General features: G+C 39.5%; 1 protein-coding gene across 3 annotated transcripts in view; it reads right to left on the reverse strand.

Annotated features, from left to right (window-relative positions):
• Fndc3a (fibronectin type III domain containing 3A) overlaps nt 1–22,065 on the reverse strand; it is a 149,076-nt gene that overhangs the window by 81,767 nt on the left and 45,244 nt on the right. For all 3 annotated transcript variants that reach the window (XM_060391429.1, XM_060391428.1, XM_060391430.1), the window contains exon 3: nt 17,352–17,427. In XM_060391429.1, coding sequence (XP_060247412.1) covers nt 17,352–17,427 — 76 coding nt within the window. The remainder of the gene's footprint in view (nt 1–17,351; nt 17,428–22,065) is intronic.

Here is a 22,065-nt window from a genome sequence, read left to right on the forward strand (position 1 = left end):
GCTTTTGGCCAGAGACTGAGGCACAGATGCCCAGTGCACACGGCCGAGAGCACGACTGTTCGCCCAGTGCTAGGTTCGCCCACTAGCGAGAGAGGGGGAGAAGAGACCATGTGCTTCTACGACCTTTCCAATAACCTCACCTGGCAGCAGGCTTTGAATTCTTGGGTTACGTGGTTCCACAAAACCCTGTATTTTAAACTTTGGCTTTTTAAGGATTCATTGAGTTTGAGGTGTGTGTGTGTGTGTGTGTGTGTGTGTGTGTGTGTGTACTGACACTACTCATGGGTAGATAGGAGCAAATGTCAACTCACCCTTAATACAACAGAGCAAAGTGTCACCCAAATCCAATTTGGTGAACTAATATTAAATACATTTACATTGATGTGTCACCAGCATCTCCAGCTATCTTTGGAACTAAACTATGAAGTCACTGGGCAACAGCTATATATTCTCCCTTCCCCAGTCCCTGGCAAACTCCACACATCTTTATGACTATGACTACCGTTAGGACCTCGAATAATTAGAATCATGTGGTACTTTTTTAAAGATTTATTTATTATTTATACACTATTCTGCCTGCATGTGTGCCTGCAGGCCAGAAGAAGGCACCAGATCTCATTATAGATGCTTATGAGCCACCATATGATTGCTGGGAATTGAACTCAGAACCTCTAGAAAAGCAGCCGGTGCTCTTAACCTCTGAGCCATCTCTCCAGTCCTCATTTGGTATTTTTTTGCCTTGCTTATTTAACTTAACTGCTATATACCTTTGAACCTGAACCTGAATGTTAATACCCATCAAAAAGACTAAGGATATCTAATAGAAAACACATACAAACACACAAATATATATAAGCTATTAACATTACTCATTGAGAAAAGCTGATTCAGCTTGTTTTATATTTTGCCTTTACACATAAATTGTTTTGCTACCATAACTCAGTTGCATACAACATAGTTTCTTTTGAAAAGTAACATTCAAATAGCTTTCAGGGAGAATGACAACTATTTCGGAGTATAATCAGGTTGAGTCAGAGTCACTCAATAGAAATGGGGCGGGGCTGCACTTATGAATAGATCATCTGCTTGAATCACTTCACATATGAGACTAAGTTTCAAAACTATCATTCTGATCCACTCTAATAGTACTGATGCTTCCCTCAATAAGGGAAATATAACATGTAAATGTTTTAATAGAATTGTGTGACTTCCAATGGCTGAGAAATAGCTACCTATGTCTTAAGGCATTTCTCAGGATAGTCAAGTTTTCTAGGCAATGCATAAAAAACAAAAGTCTGGAGTTTACTTTGGCTAATGAAGTTAACAATGCCTACATGTGGGAATGTAAATCTACTGCATATCGTTTTAACATGAGTCACTTATTACAGTAGAACTTACACCTTTTAGCAAAGGTCAGACTTAAAGTAATGTAGTCCCTGGACAAGCCAATGGCCTACAAAAAGTGTAAAGCTGATTGTGACTAGCCCTAATCTCTGCATTCCAGAGCCTGAAGCAGAAGGACTGCTACAAGTTCTACAGCAGCCTGAGCCACATTGTGAGAGCCTATCACAGATTGACTGACAGACAGGCACACAGGCAGACAGACATGCAGGCAAGACAGGCAACAAAAACTCCACAAAGCTGGGTATATCGCACATACCTACCTGTAATGCAGGTTTGGGAGATGGAGGCAGAAGCATCAGGAGTTTAAGTCCTCCCTGACTATATATCAAGTTCACCTTGGGCTACTGGAGACCCTGGACCTACCATTAACTTAGAATATTGATACCTATGTTACTAAAATACACTTAAAATGTGATCAATTAGCACAATTATGAATACATAAAATGTTAAGACTTTGTAGGAATTATTCAATCTAACCAAATGACTCAAGAGTAAAATTTACACAGAGTAAAATTATGGTCAGAATTACATAATTTATCCAAGTCACTAGAATTACAACACACAATCAGAACTGGCAGTCATACAAAGATGACAAGGCTAAAGTATTCCCAAGTATACAAGTCCATTTTTGACATACAGTTCCTAGGGAAGAAAACAAGTGCATTAGTATTCCTAAAGATGGTTTAGCAAGGGCTGCAGACATGGCTCAGCAGTTAAAGGCACCTGCTGTTCTTCCAGAGGAAGAACAAAGCATCCATGTCTGCTGACTCACAACCATCTGTACCTCCAGCTCCGGGGATCTGAATCCCTCTCCTGGCCTCCACAAGAACCTATATACATATAGTATTCACATACATAAACATGAAAGATAAATCTTAAAAAATGTCTTCACACTTCATTTACTGTGTCACCAGAACCCCCCAAAAGGTTATTTTTTAATCAGGCAATAAATTATTTATATCAGGAATAGTTCATATTTTTAAGCTAAATGGAAGGTAGCATTTCTTGGGATTCTTGATGTAAGTAAGGTTTTACATACTAGATAAAGTCGGGATTATTGTTTGCGTCCCTCTAAGAATCAGTGGAAGTTTCTCTTCCTACACATTCATTAATAAGCAGTGGGTATTAGTAAGTCATCTAACTCAGTCTGTTTATGGGTATGTTATGAGCAATAACCATTTACCAGCTCAATTACTCTGAAGTGTGCCTCTGCACAGGTTTATTGTTAAATTTAAGATTCTCATTCAGAGGCCACAGTCCCACACTTAATTAAAGAGGTATCAGTCTAATTAAGAGTTTATTCTGGAATCCAAGAATCTTTAGTTAAAATGAACACCAGAATTCATCGAATCAAATTTTTCTTGTAAAAACTGCTTTTATATTATCATCCAAGCAGATCATGAACACACAGAGAAAAGGGGGGATCCTGGTATAACTGTAATGAATGGCTCCATTTGTGCAGCCAGAACTGTTAGACATTCTTCCCTGATTCAAAATCTATCTCCTCACATCCTGCTAATCTCACACACTACAAAAAAGCAACATATTCAAAATCAGTTCTCTTTTCTATGTTTTACAGGTCTCTATAGTCAAATAAAATGATTTCACGGTAATATGTTCTCCTGGCTTAATTTTCTTGGGACTATCCGAATCTGTAAATACTTCTTTCAGATATGTTAACACGATACCACGTAATTGGCACAGATCATCTGTCTTAAATTTACATTTCTACTTTTGTAGTCTAAGACTTCATTCGTTTTCTTTTGAAAATGAGATTCAATAAGATGACTCACTTAATTCAAGCCCTGCTAAAATAGGCGATTTCTATTTATAAAGTTCAGTCTTCCTCCCCTGCACTAGAGCAGGCACTGTCAATTGCTGTGTTGCCACTGTCGCTCAAGCTCCTCTGTGTTCTGAGTCATCTCTGTGAGATTCAAAGAGCACCCCCCCCCTCCTGTACACATTGATACTCTAGTAGGAAATGCTGAGCAGTTACCCAATCCTGCTTGCAAACATGGTATCTGCACTAGGGTGGACATGTCCTGAGTTTTTATCTCAGTAGAGAGAGTTAAAGAGTACAATTATGGCATTAAGATGATTTCCTAGTCAGACTACCTCACTGTGCCTCTAAAAAAACAATCTTACTCGGCTCTCACTATCGACCTCAAGACAGCTCTTGCACATGGAGAGTCTAAGCCTGCTGGGCTGTCTTCAATCCATGTCAGGCTCCCTTTCCCCACAAAGAGTCTCCCAGTCTTTGATCTGGCTCACCACCCTCCTTAGTTTTAGTGGTGTTTTAACCATGCTCAGAGCATTTTTCTTTTCCACTGTTTGAAACTCTCATACAGGAATAGAGTGAATTTTGATCAAATCTGGCCCCTACTCCCTTTCCCTCCAATTCCTTCTTTTACCCCTCTCATCACTTTTCCTTCTCAACCACATGTACTGTTTTTTAAATACAGTGAGTCCACTCAGTGCCGCCAATACATGTGTGGCTGTAGGGCCACCTGCTAGAATGTGAACAGCCTAATAGGGACTGCATGTAAAGCCTGATGACTCTCCCTCTCCTAGAGGTCATCAACTGATAACAGCTCCTTAACTATGGGTGGGACTTCACGAGCCCCTTCCCCACCATACTAGAATTCTAGCTGGCTTGATCTTGGGCTACTTCTTATGCATGCAGCCATAGCTGTTGTGAGTTCATGTGTGCAATGGCCCTGCTTTGGAGAACACTGCTGACAGCAGTATTCTGCTATCTCCAGCTCTTATCATCTTTCCTTGACAATGATTCTTGAGAGCTGCACCAATACATAGGCAATGGGTATGTTTTTATGGAGCAGTTTAGGAACACATCCACTCGGTAGAACAGTGGATCCTCCCATAGGCCTATGAACTACTTAGCCATTGGATCTTGGCCCAGTTAACACCATGAGGCATACAATCCATCTTGTGGAGTGCTGTGTGTAAGTCCAAATAGGAGGAGGCTGGTTACTCTGACAACAGTCATGCTAGCGCCACATCAACAGTCCTATCTCGCAGGCAGGGCTCACAGCTGAGTACGAGTACTAATTACTTTTCTCCTCCAGATGCACAGCTCCTTCCGGCACTCTGAAAGCTAGCCAGCAGAAAAGCTTCTAGGTCAGTACCAGCTTCCTTTCTTCATGCCCTATGACTTAAGTATATAGTGTTTTGGGGGTCTTACCATCAAATTCTGAGGAGTAACGAAATTCCTCAGGTTCACACACCAGAAACCATTTGCCTCTTTCCTCCTCTGAGTGTATGAGACAGCCTTCCTGTGTGAATTCCCTCCTCACTTTGTTTGGACTCTGACTTCCGTGATTGGCTATAACAGCCCCTGTGATGTGCTCCTTACTAAATCTAGGTTCTAAAATTCAAACTATTGCTATCACCAAGTCAGTTTCGAAAGGAATCTTAGGTAACATACTCCTGTATAGTATATAATATAAAATGTCAAGCTGTTGAACTTAATCATTCCTGTTAAATTTTCCTGTTACTTTCTCTCTTCAAGATGTTGTTGTTGTTTAACTTGACATTTATTTAATACCATGAATTATCTTTTCAGGTTTCTGATATTTAAATTTTTTAAAAAATATGTCCTTTATTTTTTTCAAAGCTATTAATTTAAAATGCTCATTTAAAAAATATGTCCTTTATTTTTTTCAAAGCTATTAATTTAAAATGCTCAGAGAAAGGACCTCAGAGGGTAGCATACATGACAAGAAAATTGTATCACCAGCAGTACATTTTATATTACTTCCCAGAAAGATGCATACAAATCCCTCATAAATGGTCAAGGAACTTTTAGAGAGCTCTTGCTTACTCATGTATGTCTCTTACTAAAGAGTGAAACCAAGAATGAATGAATTTTGCTGAAATGAAATTGGGGCACCCAGATATGCATGTGTTCTCTGTATGTTTATGTATATTTATATAATTATATACATCTTTAAATTAAACATATATTTAGATTATGTTTAAGATATGATTAGATTAACATATAATTAGAAATTATATATTTGGACTAGAACAACTCACCGTAGGGTATAGCTAAGGCAGCTCTAAGATGAAGGTTGTAGCCATAATGCTCACATAAAAAAGTAACAGGTCTCAACCTGTTCATGCAACCCCAGGTTAGAAAAAGAAGACATGACAAACATAAACATATTAGGTGACAAGACACAAAGTTAAGAACAGGCAAAATTAATCAGCCAAATGGAACAAAACATAGAACCACCCAGAAAAATAAGACTGGTTTCAGTGAAATCAGAAGCTTAATAACACAACATCTGAAAACCTGTATTTCAAAAACCACACCTGATCTACCAAAAACACCTAAAACAATCTATAAGGCTGCAGCAGAGTGTTTCCAACATTGGTGGATCCCAGGCCAAATTCCATAAAACCCTTGAAGAACACCAGTGCTTCCCAAACTTTCATCTAGCAGAACGGGAAAAAACACTACCAAACTCATTCAACAAAGCCAGCATTACCCTGACACCAAAATCGGGGAAGAACAGAATGAAACAGAAAACTGTGGATCAATTTCCCTGATGAACATAGATGTAAAAACTCACAATAAAATGACTGCAAACTGAATGTGTCCTTACACATCAGACAGTCATAAACTATGACCAAGCTGGTTTCATTGCAGGGATGCAAAGATAGTAGAACCTATACAAATAATTAAATAATGTATAGCTTATATGAGCTGCACAGCTGAAGAAGAAAAGGGTCACTGATAGCATCCCGAGGAAGCAAGCATGGAAGAAGCATATGGACCTATAGCCCATGTGCTAGTCTGCCTTCTGCTGCTGTGAGAAATACCATGACCAAAAGCAACCTGGAAAAGAATGGGCTTATTTCATATTTCAGCTTATAGTCCATCATAAAGTCAGGGCAGGAACTCAAGGCAGGAACCTGGAGGCAGAAACTGAAGCAGAGACCACAGAAAGGTGTGCTCACTGGCTTGCCCCCTATGAGTTGCCCAGCCTGCTCTCTTATAGCACCCAGGACCATCTACTGTCCACAGTGGGCTGGGGAGGTTGGGCCCTCCCACATCAATCATCCATCAACAAAATACCCTGCAGACTCACTTACATGCAGTTTCACGGAGGCATTTTCTCAACTGATGCTTCTAGATAAATCCAGCTTGTGTAAAGTTGACAAAAAACTAAGTAGGGCTGTCAATATTATATCAAATGGGGGAAAGCTAAAAGGATTTCCTCAAAAATCAAGGAGAAAGGGGTATCTCCTCCCCTGCTTTTTTAACTCATTATAGTGTTCAAAGTCTACACATGGGTAATTATAGGTGTATGAAAAAGAAAGGAAGAAACTCAAGTACCTCTGTTTGCAAACATGATCCTCTCCTCAAAAGATCCTAAAAATTCTATTAGAAAACTCTCAGATCCAATAAAGACTTTCAGGAAAGTAGCAAGATAACAATAAAAATACAATATGTCAAGAATGAACAGCAGAAAACAAGGGGAAACTCCTGTATATGCCAATAACAACACAGCAGAAAATAAGGGGGAAAATCCCATTCACAATATTTTCAAAAATATAAACACTTGAAGAATAAGCCTTATTAAGGGGTGAATGACATACACTAATGATTTTTAAAGAGTGAAAATAGAAATAGCAGAAGACACTAAAAGAAAGACCCTCAGTTGTGGTTTGAATGAGGAATGCCATCCACAAGCTTGCATGTTCACATTTTTGATCACCAACTAACTGAACTGTTTTGTAACTTCTCTGCTTCCTGTGTGCGTGTGAAATGTGATCAGCTACTTTCCTGTTCTGCCACCATGCCGTCTCTGACTGCTGTCATGTCTTCTCCACCATGATAGCCTCATCCTCTGGAACTATAAGCAAAATAAGCCTATTGCTCCTTAAAGTCCTTTTGTCAGGATGTTCTATCACAAAGACAGTAAAGAACCTAAAGCAGAAACTGGTACCAAGTGGGGCTGCTGTAGTGATAAACCTGACAGCGTGGCTTTTAGGTCTTTGGACTACTTTGTAGAAGAATTTAAAACTTTGGGATGGAAACCCACTAAGTGCAATGGGAAGAGCTTAATACGCAGTTCTTATGTGAGCTTAGATGTCATTAATGTTGTGAGAAACCCAGAAAGTGAATGGGCTAGCTTATGATGTTCCAGAGGGGGTTAAGAATTTTATGACCTGTGCAAGAGGCTGTTTGAGAAATACTTAGCGAAGGCAAAAATCTAGCTATAACCTATCCATGTTCTGAGAATTTGTGTGAGGCTGAATTAAAAAGCAGTAGACTAAACTGAGAGAAGTTTCTAGACAGCATTAACACTGAGCCTGTGTCATGGTTATTATCACTTATTTTTGTACACAATGAAAAAGAGCAACAAATGGGATGAAAATAAATTTAAAATGTGTACCCTAGAGAGGAAAAGAGCACTAGGAAGCTTAAGGTCACAGCCACAATATATGCTAGAAAAAAAAGAAGTGGTATCCTTAAAGAGTCTGGTGCCAGTAGAGAGTAGCCCTGGCTCTGTCTGTACTAGAATAGGAATGCCGCCCTGAGGCCAAGACCCCACCCAGCTAAGCCACTATCATTTGAAAGGAAAGGATCAAACATGTTTTGCTCCTAGAAAGCAAATGTCTAATGAATTAAACCAGCTTCAGCATACAGAAGCTGCTGCAACGAAGGTCCAAAGGGGCCAAGTTTCAAAGACAAGATGCAAGACTAGGGGAAATAATGGTTCTTCCTTCAGAGAGGCACAGAGGCAAGAGAGCTTGTTTTGGGTCTGAGTCCCTGCAAAGAGGCCCTGAGAGGCCACTGGGTTAAACTGTGTAAATAAAGTCTGGGTTGTGATAGGTATTCTAGGATGTTAAAGATGCCAAAGCCACAACAAGTCTCCCAAGGACTACTAAACAGGAGTGAAAACCCCTGTATGATGCAGGAAGCAAAGCAGGAGGGGGAGTGACACCTAAAGCGTTTGAAATTGAAGCCCTGGATATTGGATATATAATTACAGGATTTAGAATTTTCCTTGCTCAATTTTAATCTTGTTTTGGTCCAGTATTTCCTCAGTATCTCCCCATGCCTCCCTTTGGGAAGAGGAATATATACTTTGTGCCACTGTGTGTCAGAAGTATGTAATTGATATATGAAAAAGTATGTAATTGATATATGTAAAAAAATATGTAATTTTTGTTTTTTGTTTGTGTTTGTTAGGTTTTATTTTTCCAGATTTTACAGGGTAAGTGATTGCAGTAAACAAATTATCTTGAGTCTCGGAGGAGATCCTAGACTTGGGACTTTTGAACAATATCTGGACTATCAAAAGAATATGTCATCTTTTGAAGTTGGACTCAACGTATTTTGCATCATTTTGCTTTGAGCCTGGGGATTGAGGAGGACTCATGCGTATTCAGAATTAACATTGTGAAAATGGCTACATCATCAAAAGCAATGTACAAATTCACTGCAATCATCATAAAAATTTCAATGACATTCTGGGCCAATGAGGTAGGTCACTGGGCAAGAGTGTTGCCATGCCAAGCCTGGGCCTGATGACTTCTGTTAAATCCCTGGAAACCTTTAAAGCCAGAAGGAGAAAAGTGACTCTACCAAGCTCTCTTTTGATCTCTACATTATACTCTGTGGTACATGTGCATACACACACACACACACACTAAATAATTTTTTAAAGAATTCTAATGACTTTTTCGGAGAACAGGGGAATTGATACAAAACACAAAAGGCACCAATTATCTAAAGCAATCCAAAGTGGAGAGAGCACTACTCCTGATACTTTAGTATCCAATCTAAAATCATGCCATGGAGTCACAGTAACAACAGCATAAAACAGACATGTAGACCAAGAGACTAGAATAGAGGACCAGATATAAACCCACATAGTCACAACTACCTAATTCTGAACAAAATCTGTCAGATGGATGGATGGATGGATGGATGGTCCTGGGAAGATTGAATTTCCTCACACACAAGAACAAAACTAGACTCATCTTTCATCTTATATAAAAATTAATTGATAGTGGATCAAAGAGAACTTTTGCTTTTCCAGAGAATCCAGGTTCAGTACCCAGAACTGACACCAAGTGACTCATAACAACCTGTACTTTCAGCTCCAGGGGATCCAATATCCGATATCATCTTCTGATGTTATACACATGGCATGATGCACACAGACACATACCCATAAATAGAAGAAAACTTTAATGAACCTGCTAGAAGAAAACAGGTAAAACATTTTAAAACATAGTCATATATAGACAGTTTCTGAAAAGACCTCTGTGCTGGATAGTTTTATGTCAACTTGACACAAGCTTGAGTCATGGAGTGTGGGAGGGGGGCTCAACTGAAGAGAGAAAAAAAAAAAAGAAGCCTTCATAAGATCTGGTTGTAGGCAAGCCTATAAGCCACTTTCTAAGTGATTGACAGGGTGAGGGCCCAGCCCACTGTAGGTGGTACCATCCCTGGGCAGGTGGTCCTGGGTTCTATAAGAAAGCAGGTTGAGCAAGCCACGATAAGCAAGCCAGTAAGCAGCATCTTTCTATGGTCTCTGCATCAGCTCCTGCCTCCTGGTTCCTTGTCCTGACTTCCTTCAATGATGGATTATAATATGGAAGTGTAAGCCAAATAAACCCTTTCCTCCCCACATTGCCTTTTGGTCATGATATTTTATCACAGCAATAGTAATCCTGACTATAACACAGACTTCAATAGGAAAAGAAATAATTGCAGGAATTGACAAATGGGACTGCATGAATTTTAAAAGAATGGGAGAAAATTTCTGCCAAGTACGTATCTAACAAGGATGAATGAAAATCTCTAAAAAGGAACTACACACACACACAATAGCCAAACGAAAAACAAAAACATAAAACACAATCAATAAATGGGCTTACGAACTGAAGAGGCGGTTCTCAAAGAAAGAAATATAACTGGATACTAAGTATTTGAAAGCGTTCAATATCATTAGCCTTCAGAAGAATGCTAATCAAAACTTCTTTAGGACTCCATTTTACCACAGCTGGTACAACTCTCATCAAGAAAAGAAATAACATGAACTGCTGATGGAGGTACAAATATTTTTTACCCTAAACTTCGAAATACTATATGGTCTAACTCTACCATTCCCAAACATACATACATATATACATTCTAAATCATCACACCAAAGAGATAATTGCATAACCATTTTTATCATTACTCTATTACAGCTAAGATATGAAATCAGTTTATATGTCCATCAGAAGAAGATCGGACAGAACCTGGCAAGGTGGTGCATGCCTGTAATCCCAGCACTCAGGGAGGAAGAGGCAGGCAGATCTCTGTGAGTTCGAGGCCAGCCTGGTCTACAGAGTGAGTTTCAGAACAGCCCAGGCTACACAGAGAAACCCTGTCTCGAAACAGCAACAACAAAGAAAATGTGGTACATACACACAGTGGAATTTTAAACAGTGGTAAAGAATGAAATGATGTCACTTCCAGGAAAAACATTACAAAAGCCAAACTCTCAAAAACAAATACAACCTTCATACACAGAATCTAGATTTAAGAATGTATGTGCATGAATGTGTATGTGTGTTTAAGATATGAAAGTAGAGATTATATCATGATAGGGGAAGAAGAGGTCTGAAGGTCCAAGAGGGTAATGGAATATATATGACAGGAAAGCAAAATGAGGAAGTATTTGGCATGAGGAATTGAGAAGCTCTCAGTAAGAGGAAATAAGAACAAAGAATAATGAAAGCGCTGGAGAGACAGCTCAGCGGGTAAGAGCACTGGCTGCTGTTGCAGAGTACTCAGGTTCAGTTTCTAGTGCCCATATGGTGGCTCACAACTGTCTGTAACTCCAGTTTTAGGGAATCTGATGCCCTCTTTTGGCCTCCATGAGCACCAGGCACACATATCCATGCAAACCAAGCATTCATATAAACAATAAAAAAATTTATTTTTAAAAGAATCAAGTATAATGATATATATCAAACATATATAGGATACATGTATGTGTAAGAAATTCATATGTATACTTACTAAAAAAATAAGACTTTAAAAAGTTTACCACTGAAATAGTAAGATCTGGAGAGGACAGAAACTCCACAAGAAGAGCAACAGAACCAGAAAATTTGAACACAGGGGTCTTTCCAGAGTCTCATACTCCAATCAAGTACCATGCATGGAGATAACCTAGAACACAGATGTAGCCCATGGCAGTTCAGGGTCCAAGTGGGTTCCATAGTAATGGGAAGAGGGACTGCCTCTGACATGAACTGATTGGCCTTCTCTTTGATCACCTTCCCCTGAGGGGGGAGCAGCCTTACCAGGCCACAGAAGAGGACAATGCAGCCACTCCTGATGTGATCTGATAGACTAAGATCAGAAGGAAGGAGAGGAGGACCTCTCCTATTAGTGGACTTGGGGAAGGGCATGCATGAAGAAGGGGGAGGCAGGGTGGGATTGGGAGGTGGGGAGGGAGGGGTTTATGAGGGGATACAAAGTAAATAAAGTGTAATTAATAAAAGTTAAAAAAAATTTAAAAAATAAAAGTTTACCACTTATACTCTAAGAAATATGCTTCCCGATATTATCAACAAGCCTATTTTAGAAACCTTGCCTAATTCCTTATTTCCCTTCATGCTACTTCAAAAATAAAACTAAGAAGGGCAGTTGTTAGCATATCTTACAAGATTTAATATTACACCTACAAATCTACTCATTTAATGTTTACATACCCAACAGACATGACTTGGTTTGCAGTGTTTCTCATTAGGAAGACAATCTGGTTGACCTGCTTATCAAAGCACTTTACCACTAAAACATATATTCATCAAGTTATTATTATTAGATCAGTTTCAAAATTTCTCAATGTACAAAAATCAAGACACACTCAAGATAGTATTTTTCATTTCAAAAGTAATGATGTACTTGGTCTGAAGCTGATGTGTTTCAATGTGCTAACTAACCAATGTGCTAACCAAGCTAACAATGGTCTAAACTAATGTGGTAGGTCAAATCAGGGAGTATAAATAAAGCCGATCAATCAGCAGAAGGATAAACTGGAGAGCAGTCACCAGAGACTGACATTTCTATACACCAGGGTGAAATACCCCAAGCATCAAAGGCAGCATCAGGAAACCCAAGACAGCACTCAGAAAGCTCAGAGTGAACTGGCATGATGGCACACACGTGTAATCTCAGCACTGGCAGGCCTAGGCAGGTCAGGCAGACGGTTTACAGCTTTCTAGACCATGAACTCCCCTCAAGGGCTCTTGCACATCCTCACAATAAGTTAAAGTTCTCAGCATGCTGTACGAGCCACTTCAAAAGTGTCAGCATCTCAGCTCCATATTCAGCTGTATTCCGCTTTCCACAACTTCTAGTCTCCATGGCTATTAAGTAATTCAGGTCACTCTTTCCCTTTGCTGCTTCTGAATACTGTTTACTCTGTCCAAAACACCTTGAGACTCTTTGTCCACCTTGCCAATTGCTCTTTTCCTATAGACAGCTTATATGTCACCTCTGGGAAGAACTTCCTCTGTTCAGACAATTGTTACAGGACTCTCATTACATGTTCTTGTACCGCCATATGCACTGAACGGTTCGCTATTTATACTAATAGAACTGTTCACTTTTTCTTTCCCTAACTAATACACTTGGAGTTTTGTTTATATTATTTTGTTTTGTTTTGTTTACAGTGCTGGGGTCAACCTCAGGACCTTGTTGGGCAAATGTCCTAGCACCAAGCTACATCTCTAGTATTACATGATGGTCTTAAAAGATAAGAACTGTGTCTTGACTTTTCCCAAATTCCCAGGAACTAGCACAGTACACTTCAGGAGATGTAATAAACTCACACGGATAATATGGTTACTAGTTTTCCTCTCCAGGAAGTGTGCTGTGGTGGAAAAGGTACGCATTAAGTTCTCTCCATAACTAACTGGATCTCATAAATTACAAGCTTCCAATCAAGGTGGCGACGATTTAGATCTCTAAAGTTGTTTATGCTAGTTTTTGTTTCTATGAATTCTTGCTAGGTAATAAGCTTCTTAGGGAAGTAATTCAAACACCTATTTATGCTAGACCTACCACATTCTCTTTATGATCCTATAGAGAATTTCTCTTATGAGAATATTGAAAGCCATAGGAATCTGTTTTTACTCTCGGCTTCACTGCCCTGATTTTCCTCCCTTGAGGCCCCCTCTTGGTGCCTGCTTCTCTCCTGTTGCTGCTCTTTCTCCTGTCTATACCTTGAGTCCATGAAGGGTCTTGCCACGTGACAGACATTACTGATGGTAGAGGAGATCGAGTACCCACTAAACTTTTCCTCCTGTGACCATCTCTTCAAAGCAGTCTTCACTTACTACTACTTCTTTCACCTACATACCTGATGTCTTAGGTTTCTACTGCTCTGGTGAAACACCACAACCAAAGCAAACTGAGAGAGAATGAGTTTATCCAGCTTATACTTCCATGTCACTGCTCATCACTGAAGAAAGTCGAGACAGGAACTCAAACAGGGCTGGGCACTGGAGGTGGGAAGCTGATGCAGAAGCCACAAAGGGTTATTACTTACTGAGTTGCCCATCATGGTTTTCTCAGTCTGCTTTCTTATAGAACCTAGAACCGCAGCCCAGAGAGATGGCACCACCACAGTAGCCTGATCTTAGAGAGGAATTTTCTCAATTGAAGTTCCTTCCTTTCAGATAACTCTAGTTTGTGTCAAGCTGACATGAAACTAGACAGCATACCTGATAATTCTGAACAGATGAAAATAGGGGAGGAAATGGAGCTTTTTACTATCTGATTCTCTTTATTCTTTTTCTCTCATTAAAAACATTCTACCCAGTAATTTAAAAACAAAGTTTCCATTTATTATTATTTATCATATAAAGGACTCTGTTTTCCAGTGAAGCACAGAAATGCATCCTTGTACAGAATGCTCATGCAGAGTCAGTTCCCATTAGGGCCTGTTGAACAGAGGCAGGCTGTACAGCACACAACTGTTCTTGTCCTGCCCAAGGTGTCACTGCTAGATAGTAAAGTAAACCTAAAGAAGTCACAAAGAGACAACTTAGGTTGCAACCACAAACTAACTCTTGAAATGTAAGCTGTGTATCATTCAGGGTCTGCCTGTAACTGGGATTTAGCAGTCCTTGTGTTTTAAAAGGTAATTAAGACAATCTGTTTCTTCATCTGTTAGTGTACTAAAGGGGAAACCAATATGATATTCATTAAAATGCTTCCTTGATTAATATTTATGAACAATATTTTGAAAGGCATACAAGTTAGCTATGTGATCAGAAATTTATTTTCTTTGTAAGTCATAGTGAAAACATAAAATCTTATTGAAGAAAAGTTTATATAGGCAAAAAAATATATTATATATACATATAATATTATACATCCTCTCTAGATCCCCTCAACAGTGTAACTTGTTTGTGTGTGTGTAGCACCTCAGCTGCTGCACAGATAGTTTACGTTAACTTTAGTGAAATTTCTAACACATAAGGTTCCATGTTTGAGTTGTGATTACTGGGTAAGGTATTTTTCTAGAAAGCTAGTTTTAAGATTCAACAGCAGTGCTAGGGTAAGTACAATGAAAGGAAAGGGATGCTGAACAACCTGGTCGGCCTGTGGCAGGCATGGCAGATGTTAACCAGAGTATGTGCTCAAGCCCCGCACCCTCAAAAGTATTAGTCCAGATAATGGCCAAGTATGTGGTGGTTCACCTCCATGGATTCGTTAACCGAAAGCCATGACTATTAGAAATCCAAAATCCAAAAGGGATACAAAGAACTGTAAAAGCTACAAATCTAAGTGTTCAGGTATTAGTTGAAAAGACAGACTAAACATACATAATTTCAAACACAACTGAAAGGAATGTTGCACACAGGTACAGCACACAGGTACTTGATAAGTCAGTTTCTCAACAGCTCAGTCTCTTCAACCACAGAAGACTGGGCTCACTTCTACTAACATCTACAATGTAGCACTAACTCTTCTTACTGAGCACCACAGAAGTACCAACTCCAGTTTAAAGTATTACATACTTACTAGTTAATGTGGTGGTTTGAATGAAAATGGCCGCAAAGGCCCAAAGGGAGGCACTATTGGGCTTGTTGGGAGTAGGTCTGGCCTTGTTGGAGGAAGTATGTCACTGGAGTGGGCTTTGTATTCTCAGAAACTCAAGCAAGGCCCAGTGGCTCACTGTCTTTCTCTGTTGCCTTCAGATCCCGATGTAGATCTCTCAGCTCCTTCTCCAGAACCATGTCTGCCGGCATGCTGCCATGCTTACTGCTGTGATGATAGTGGACTAAACCTCTGAACTGTAAGCCAGCCCCAATTAAATGTTTGCTTTTGTAAGAGTTGCTGTGGTCATGGTGTCTCTTTACATTAATAAGACCCTAACTAAGGCAGTTATTCTTACTTCAACTATTATTGATGGGGACAAAAGCTGTACTGATAGAAAATGTACTACCAAGCCTAAGTAACTTGTAGTATCTTGTAGTAAGCTATTAAGAAACAAACAGCTAATGTTTAACTCAGCTTTAATTCCAAAGACAGTGACCTTTTGTTTGTCCATTCCCTTGGCTTGTTACAACAAAACTTACTATCTCAGTGATAAGGCACTGAGTGAAGCATTGAGTTGCTGGCTAGGCTGTTAAAGGGGACATCTGTTCCATGACTCTCTTGCTTGTCTTTGGCTCTGTTGGCAATCTTTGGCTAGTGAAAATCAAAGATTCAGTCAATGACCTGAATCTTCTTCAAATGGCACTTCACCCCAACCCCATTTGCAGAAATTTCCCCTTTTTATGATACTAGCTGTTAGGATTCAGATCCAGGACAAGCAGCCAAGGTACTTTTTCAACCCAAACGGACCTAGTCTTCTGGTTCTTCCAGCATCTCTCAGTCCCTACTTGTTATAAGACAAGCGAGCATACCTTTCTGCCCTGAACTTTCCAGCCCAGGTGTGGGGCTTCCTCTCCCCCAGAGGCTCTTCAATGTATAATCCAGACATTTTGGCTCTCTTTCATGTCTTTTCCTCTCTCCTGTCTTGCTCTCTCTCTCTCTGCAAGGCAACTCCACTGACCCCCTCCTGTGAGGGCAGTGAACCCACCAGAGAGCTGCCCCTTAAAACTGAAATTTATATACTCTAATTTGGCTTGAATTGGCTCATTTCATCACTGGATGAAGAGATCACCCTAACCAGTACCTTTTATTGCCCTCATTTTCATATATAAACACAATTCTCATTAAATGGAGGTGGTTCTGTTACTCTAAGGGAATTTGGTGATGTCTGGAGAGATTTCTATGTCATAATTTATGGCAAGAAATGACTAGTGGGCAGAGGATAGATACTGTACTAAACCCATTCTAATTAATGGGGAGACTCCCCACAGCTGACAAATACCGAGTCTAAAATGCCAAAGGGATGGTCAGTAAAGGAAGGGTATGGGGAATCTTGCACAACATCTGGACTGAGTTTAAAGCAGTTGTGTTTGAACAGCCTGAAGTGTGGTGACAGGGATGAATCTGGGGAAACTCCTGCTGACTGGACAAGACAGGTTTGTAGCTAATAAACAGTCTTAGGGAACCAACACTGGTGGGGAAATAAAACAAGACTAGAAAACAGAATGGACCTTTCCAAGACTGCAGGCCCTGGCAGTCTTCAAAATGCAAGATTCGGTTACATTTTTTTTTTTTTATTAAAGAAATGTATACAATAGAATTTTATAGTTAGACAAATCAAGAAACAGAGACTAATAGTTCTACTGCAATAGTTAAATGACTAAGTACTCATGTGATAGTGACAAAGAGAGAAACTACAAGCTCATTCACTGTTACTTACCAGAAAAACAAAAAACAGAACAAAACAAAAAGTGGATTTTCTTTTCTGTTAGAAAATGTAGCAAACTGTTGTTCTTACCTGTAATGCACTGAAACTGGCCATCTTCTCTTCTTATTGTAAATGCTTCCCCTGGATTAACTTGTACCAGGATAACCTTGGAACAATGGAAATAAGAATTCATCAAAACTATAAAAGAGCAAATCAGCATATAAAAATATGTAGCTGGTAAGTGAGTAGCTGTGAGCTACTTAACCTTAGAAAACTGGAGATTATACACTGTGCTTATTTTACCTTTCAAGAGGTCAGAATCAGGCCAGAAAGGAAAAAAGAAAGAAAGAAAGAGAGAGAGAGAGAGAGAGAGAGAGAGAGAAAGAGAAAGAAAGAGAAAGAAAGAAAGAAAGAAAGAAAGAAAGAAAGAAAGAAAGAAAGAAAGAAAGAAAGAAAGAAAGAAAACAGAGAAATAAGTTAATGCCAGGCATACTGAGAAGAAATCTCACTCAGCAACAACGATAAAGTCAAACCTCAGACTACACACAGGAGTGTGTTATAGTCTAACACAGCGTGGCACACTATTGAGCAGGTAAGTAGAGAATACTGGAATTAGAATGAAATCTTAAGTTATATGTGAAAATGTAAATTTAATTCCACCATTTATAAGTAAAATATATACTAATTTTATGACATTTGAAACTTGATAAAACAGGAAACTGGAAAAATGGAGTTTAGAGTCCTAAAATAGTTGGAATTTTGATAAAATTCTTAGTGTTATGTCTCTCCTAAATTTTATATAAGACACTGTAATATTCTAAAAGGACTTTCGTATTATACTTTTCCATTGTCCCATTGAGCAACTACCTCACCAACCACTCAGCCTTCCCTTAGATGGGAATTCCAGTAGTCTGCAATTTTCCCCTGACTGTAGGCAGAAGAGTGAGCACTTCCTGTATGTGGCCTCTTCCTCTCTAGTTGGCTTCATTTCCTTAGGACAGAGACCTCGCAAACAACCTCTGGTGCCGCTTACTAGATTAGCTTAAAGGGCTCTGCTACCTTACTGCCCTTCTCAGAGTCTGTGAGAACACCATTCACTATATTCTGAATATGTAGCTTTATAATCTCGGACACCTTGACAAATCTTAATCTCCATGTTTTTCAGTGCCAGGATCAAAGCAGGGCTTTCACACATGATGGACAAGCAATCTACCACTGAATAACACGCCTTCAGTGAAAATTACACTTCTCTATTTATCATGCGTATGTTTGATACTAACTCTTGCAATATCCCTGATTATGTCACCTTACCATTTATTTTCTAGGCTTTCAAGTACTCCTGGAAATGTAAATAAATGCTTTATATTAAGAATAATATCTTACTACATTCTCACATTGTAAACATTCTCACCTTGTTTTCTCCTTTTATTTTGCTACAATTATTTTCCTATAGTCAATGTTGTCTTTTTCCTTTATTATATTTGCTATTGTTTCCATATTTAATTTCTCTCATAGTTTGTGGTCTAGTGAAAAGAGCTGCTAGCTAGATGTAGGCAATCAAGCACTTAAAATGTGCTTTTATGTAGGTATGTTGTAAGTAAATTATATACTAGATTTCAAAAGCATTTAGGACCAAAAAAACCCTAACAGTATGAAACAAATCATTAGCAGCTTTTATGTTTATTTCACATTGACTGAGTATTTAAGAATATACTATGTAAAAAATATTACAATTAATTTTTCCTGTTTTAAATTTGTAAGGTGGCGATTAAATTTTTACCTGGTTTTCATTATAATGCCACAGGACAATCTATTCAGCAGATGTATAAATACGAGTGTCTAATGTGACATGAGCAACTGTTTCGTGTTCCTGCATAATAGGCTGTATCCATTCAAAGTGTAATTGTCCAGAGGGCATTTGTGTCATATTCTGGCAAAGAACCTGTCTTCATTATGCCTGTGTCCTGGGAACTTAAATGAGGCTAAATTAAAAAGTAATGGACTGATTTATTTGGCAGAAAAGTTTCAAGGCAGAATAGCATTCAGGTTGCTTTCTGTTCTTACCTAGCTCTACCACAACAAAGAGCAAAATATAGAAAAAATGTGAAGTTTGACAAGGAAAGGAGTGTGATCAAGTTTAAAGCTATAGATAAATAGTTCTGTTGCGACACTAGCACTACCAAAGGGAATCCTCTTGTTCACTGGAACAGGAAAGGTGCCTGAGGGCAAGACTCCTTACCCACTGGAGGTTTTGTGAAAACACAAGTTGATTTGAAATGAGTGAACCTGGACTGAGAATGTCAGTGAATGGGGTCCCCTGTTCACAAATAGCATCCTTGGTATTTCCCAAGGGTCAGAAAATAGAGGTTTCTGCAGTTATGGCTCAAGGGGAGCAGGGGACAGCTTCAGCTAGCAACAGAAATGGCAGCAATGTCCACAAGGTGCTGGTTTTGCAGGCACAAAAGATGCAAAAGGTCATCTTTTGATACAATTCCAGAAAGCCACTAAGTATACACAGTGTGTAATAGGGCTACATTCTCTGTAAAGGGACCATGAGAGGCCACTGCATGAAGGTGGGAAGAAGAAGCCCAAGTTACAATGAAGACCAGGACGCTAGATGCACCAGGATCATAAGATTTTTCCCAAGAAAAGCGGCAGAGCATGGGGCACACTAGCTGTATGTGCTGCAGGCACCAGAGATAGAGGGATGAGATTAGTGCTACTCAGGCCTTTAGAATCAACCCCAAGATGGTTCTATCATAGAGTTACAGGGTTTAGTTTCTGCCTTACTGGTTTTCAGTCTTGCTTTCATCTAATTCAGTGGTTCTCAGTCTGTGAGTCGAAACTCCCATTGGAGATGGAATGACCCTTTCATAGGGGTTGCCTAAGCCCATCCTGCATATCAAGTATTTACCGTATGATTCGTAACAGTAGCAAAATTACAGCTATGATATAGCAATGAAAATAATTTTATGGTTGGGGGTCACAACAACATGAGAAGCTGAATTAAAGGATCGAAGCATTAGAAAGGTTGAGAACCACTGGTCTAATCTGTTCTATGTTCCCCTTCTTTTAAAACAGAAATGTTTGTTCTACATCATTGTGTATTGGAAGTATATAATTGTGTCTTAGGAGCTCACAGCTAAGAGATTGCTCAAGTGTTTTAGAAGAGACTTTGGACTTCTGAACTGTTGGGGATGATTAAAGAATTTGGGGACTTTAAAGATGGACCAGAAGCAAACTGCTTTACGAGAGGAACATTAGACTTTAGGAACCCAAGGTGGAGTGTTGCTATTATTTGGTTGTCAAGTTGAAAAGACATGAACTTGTAGTAGTTTTCTATGTTCTGATCACCAACTTGTTAAGACGTAGAATCACAAGGACACTCACCTCTAGGTGTCTGAACAACTGTTCCCAGAAAGGATTAACTGAGAATGGGACGCCCACCCTGAATTTGGTGGAGACATGCTCACAATCCTGGACTGACTGACTAAAACAGGACGCAAACCCTGCCCAAGTGTACTAACTCTGCCCCTGGGGAAACAACGTGACTAGACTTTTCAGACTTCCATCATGACTTCCCCACCATGACAAAATAAACCCTCAAATGAAAGCTCAAATAGAGCATTTCTTCCCGAAACTGCCCTTGTTGAGTATTTTGTCACACAAACAGGAGCAATAACTATTACACTGGCGTGTGCCAATGAGTCCAACAAGTGTGTGTGTCTGTGGGGGGTGAGGTCTCAAAGTGACGTAAAACCTGTTTGTTTCCCAATACTGTCTTCAACATTAGTTCAGAGTTGCAGATGAGCATTCTTGCTACTATATTTTATTGTGTCAGGCTTAGAATAACACGTAGAACCAAAATTTGGCTCCAAATAATATAGCTTTAATAACCTGAATAAAAATAATGGAATATTTTATGGTTTCCAAGTAATTTGACATTTTCCTACTCATCCGGCCAGGTCTGCAACTCTGAACTAAGAGTGCAGTAAGAACAAAGAAGGTATCAGGAAGAAGTCAAGAAAACACCCCATCATTTTACAAGTTTAACTTCTGGTTAAAAGAACTGTCATGTTTATTATATACACAAAAACACTTGCTGCTTCTCCTACTACAAACCAGTTTAACATAAACTAGCTAGATCTGACCATACTTATTCACTCAACAAAAATTTACTAAATACCAACGTTTACCTTATTCTAGGTGGATATAAAAGCGGGGGGGGGGGGGGAGAATGAATCCATAGTGGAGTGTCCACTGAGGTGATACTGGCAACAATAACAACAAAGTCAGCAATATAAAGCACTCTGAGGAAGTATGTTGTAGTGGTGGTCTCCAATGAACCATACTTGCTGGTATTACATCCTGTGCAGTCCCCAGGGCCAAATCTGGGCTTGGTCATGTTATCAGAAACATGGGCTTTGAGCCAAAAAGTTCCCTCTGGATCCCATGGAAAACAAGTCCAAATAGTCTCTTCAAAGACTCAGAAGTGGAGAAAGAGAGCTCCTGGACAGCCCACTGCTGATTTGCAACCCAGCCTCGTTCTGTTCTCTAGATGACGGAAGACCTAAGGGTACCTCTAAGGGAGGCCAGCAGAGATACTGTCCTGCTGAGTCCTGAGCAGAAGCAGCTGGGCAAGCAAAGAAACAGTGGTTGATTCCAGACATCACGTTAGGAGTTGGGTTATTGCACCATCAGGGACAGCTGAAGGTGCACGTGGGAAGAAGGCTCAACCTTTCTGAGGATCTTTCTCAGCAGCACGCATACCTCCTATTCTCTTGAATTATCTCTGTATGTTTAT

This window comes from Meriones unguiculatus, chromosome 9 (assembly GCF_030254825.1).
Source record: "Meriones unguiculatus strain TT.TT164.6M chromosome 9, Bangor_MerUng_6.1, whole genome shotgun sequence".
NCBI lineage: Eukaryota > Metazoa > Chordata > Mammalia > Rodentia > Muridae > Meriones > Meriones unguiculatus.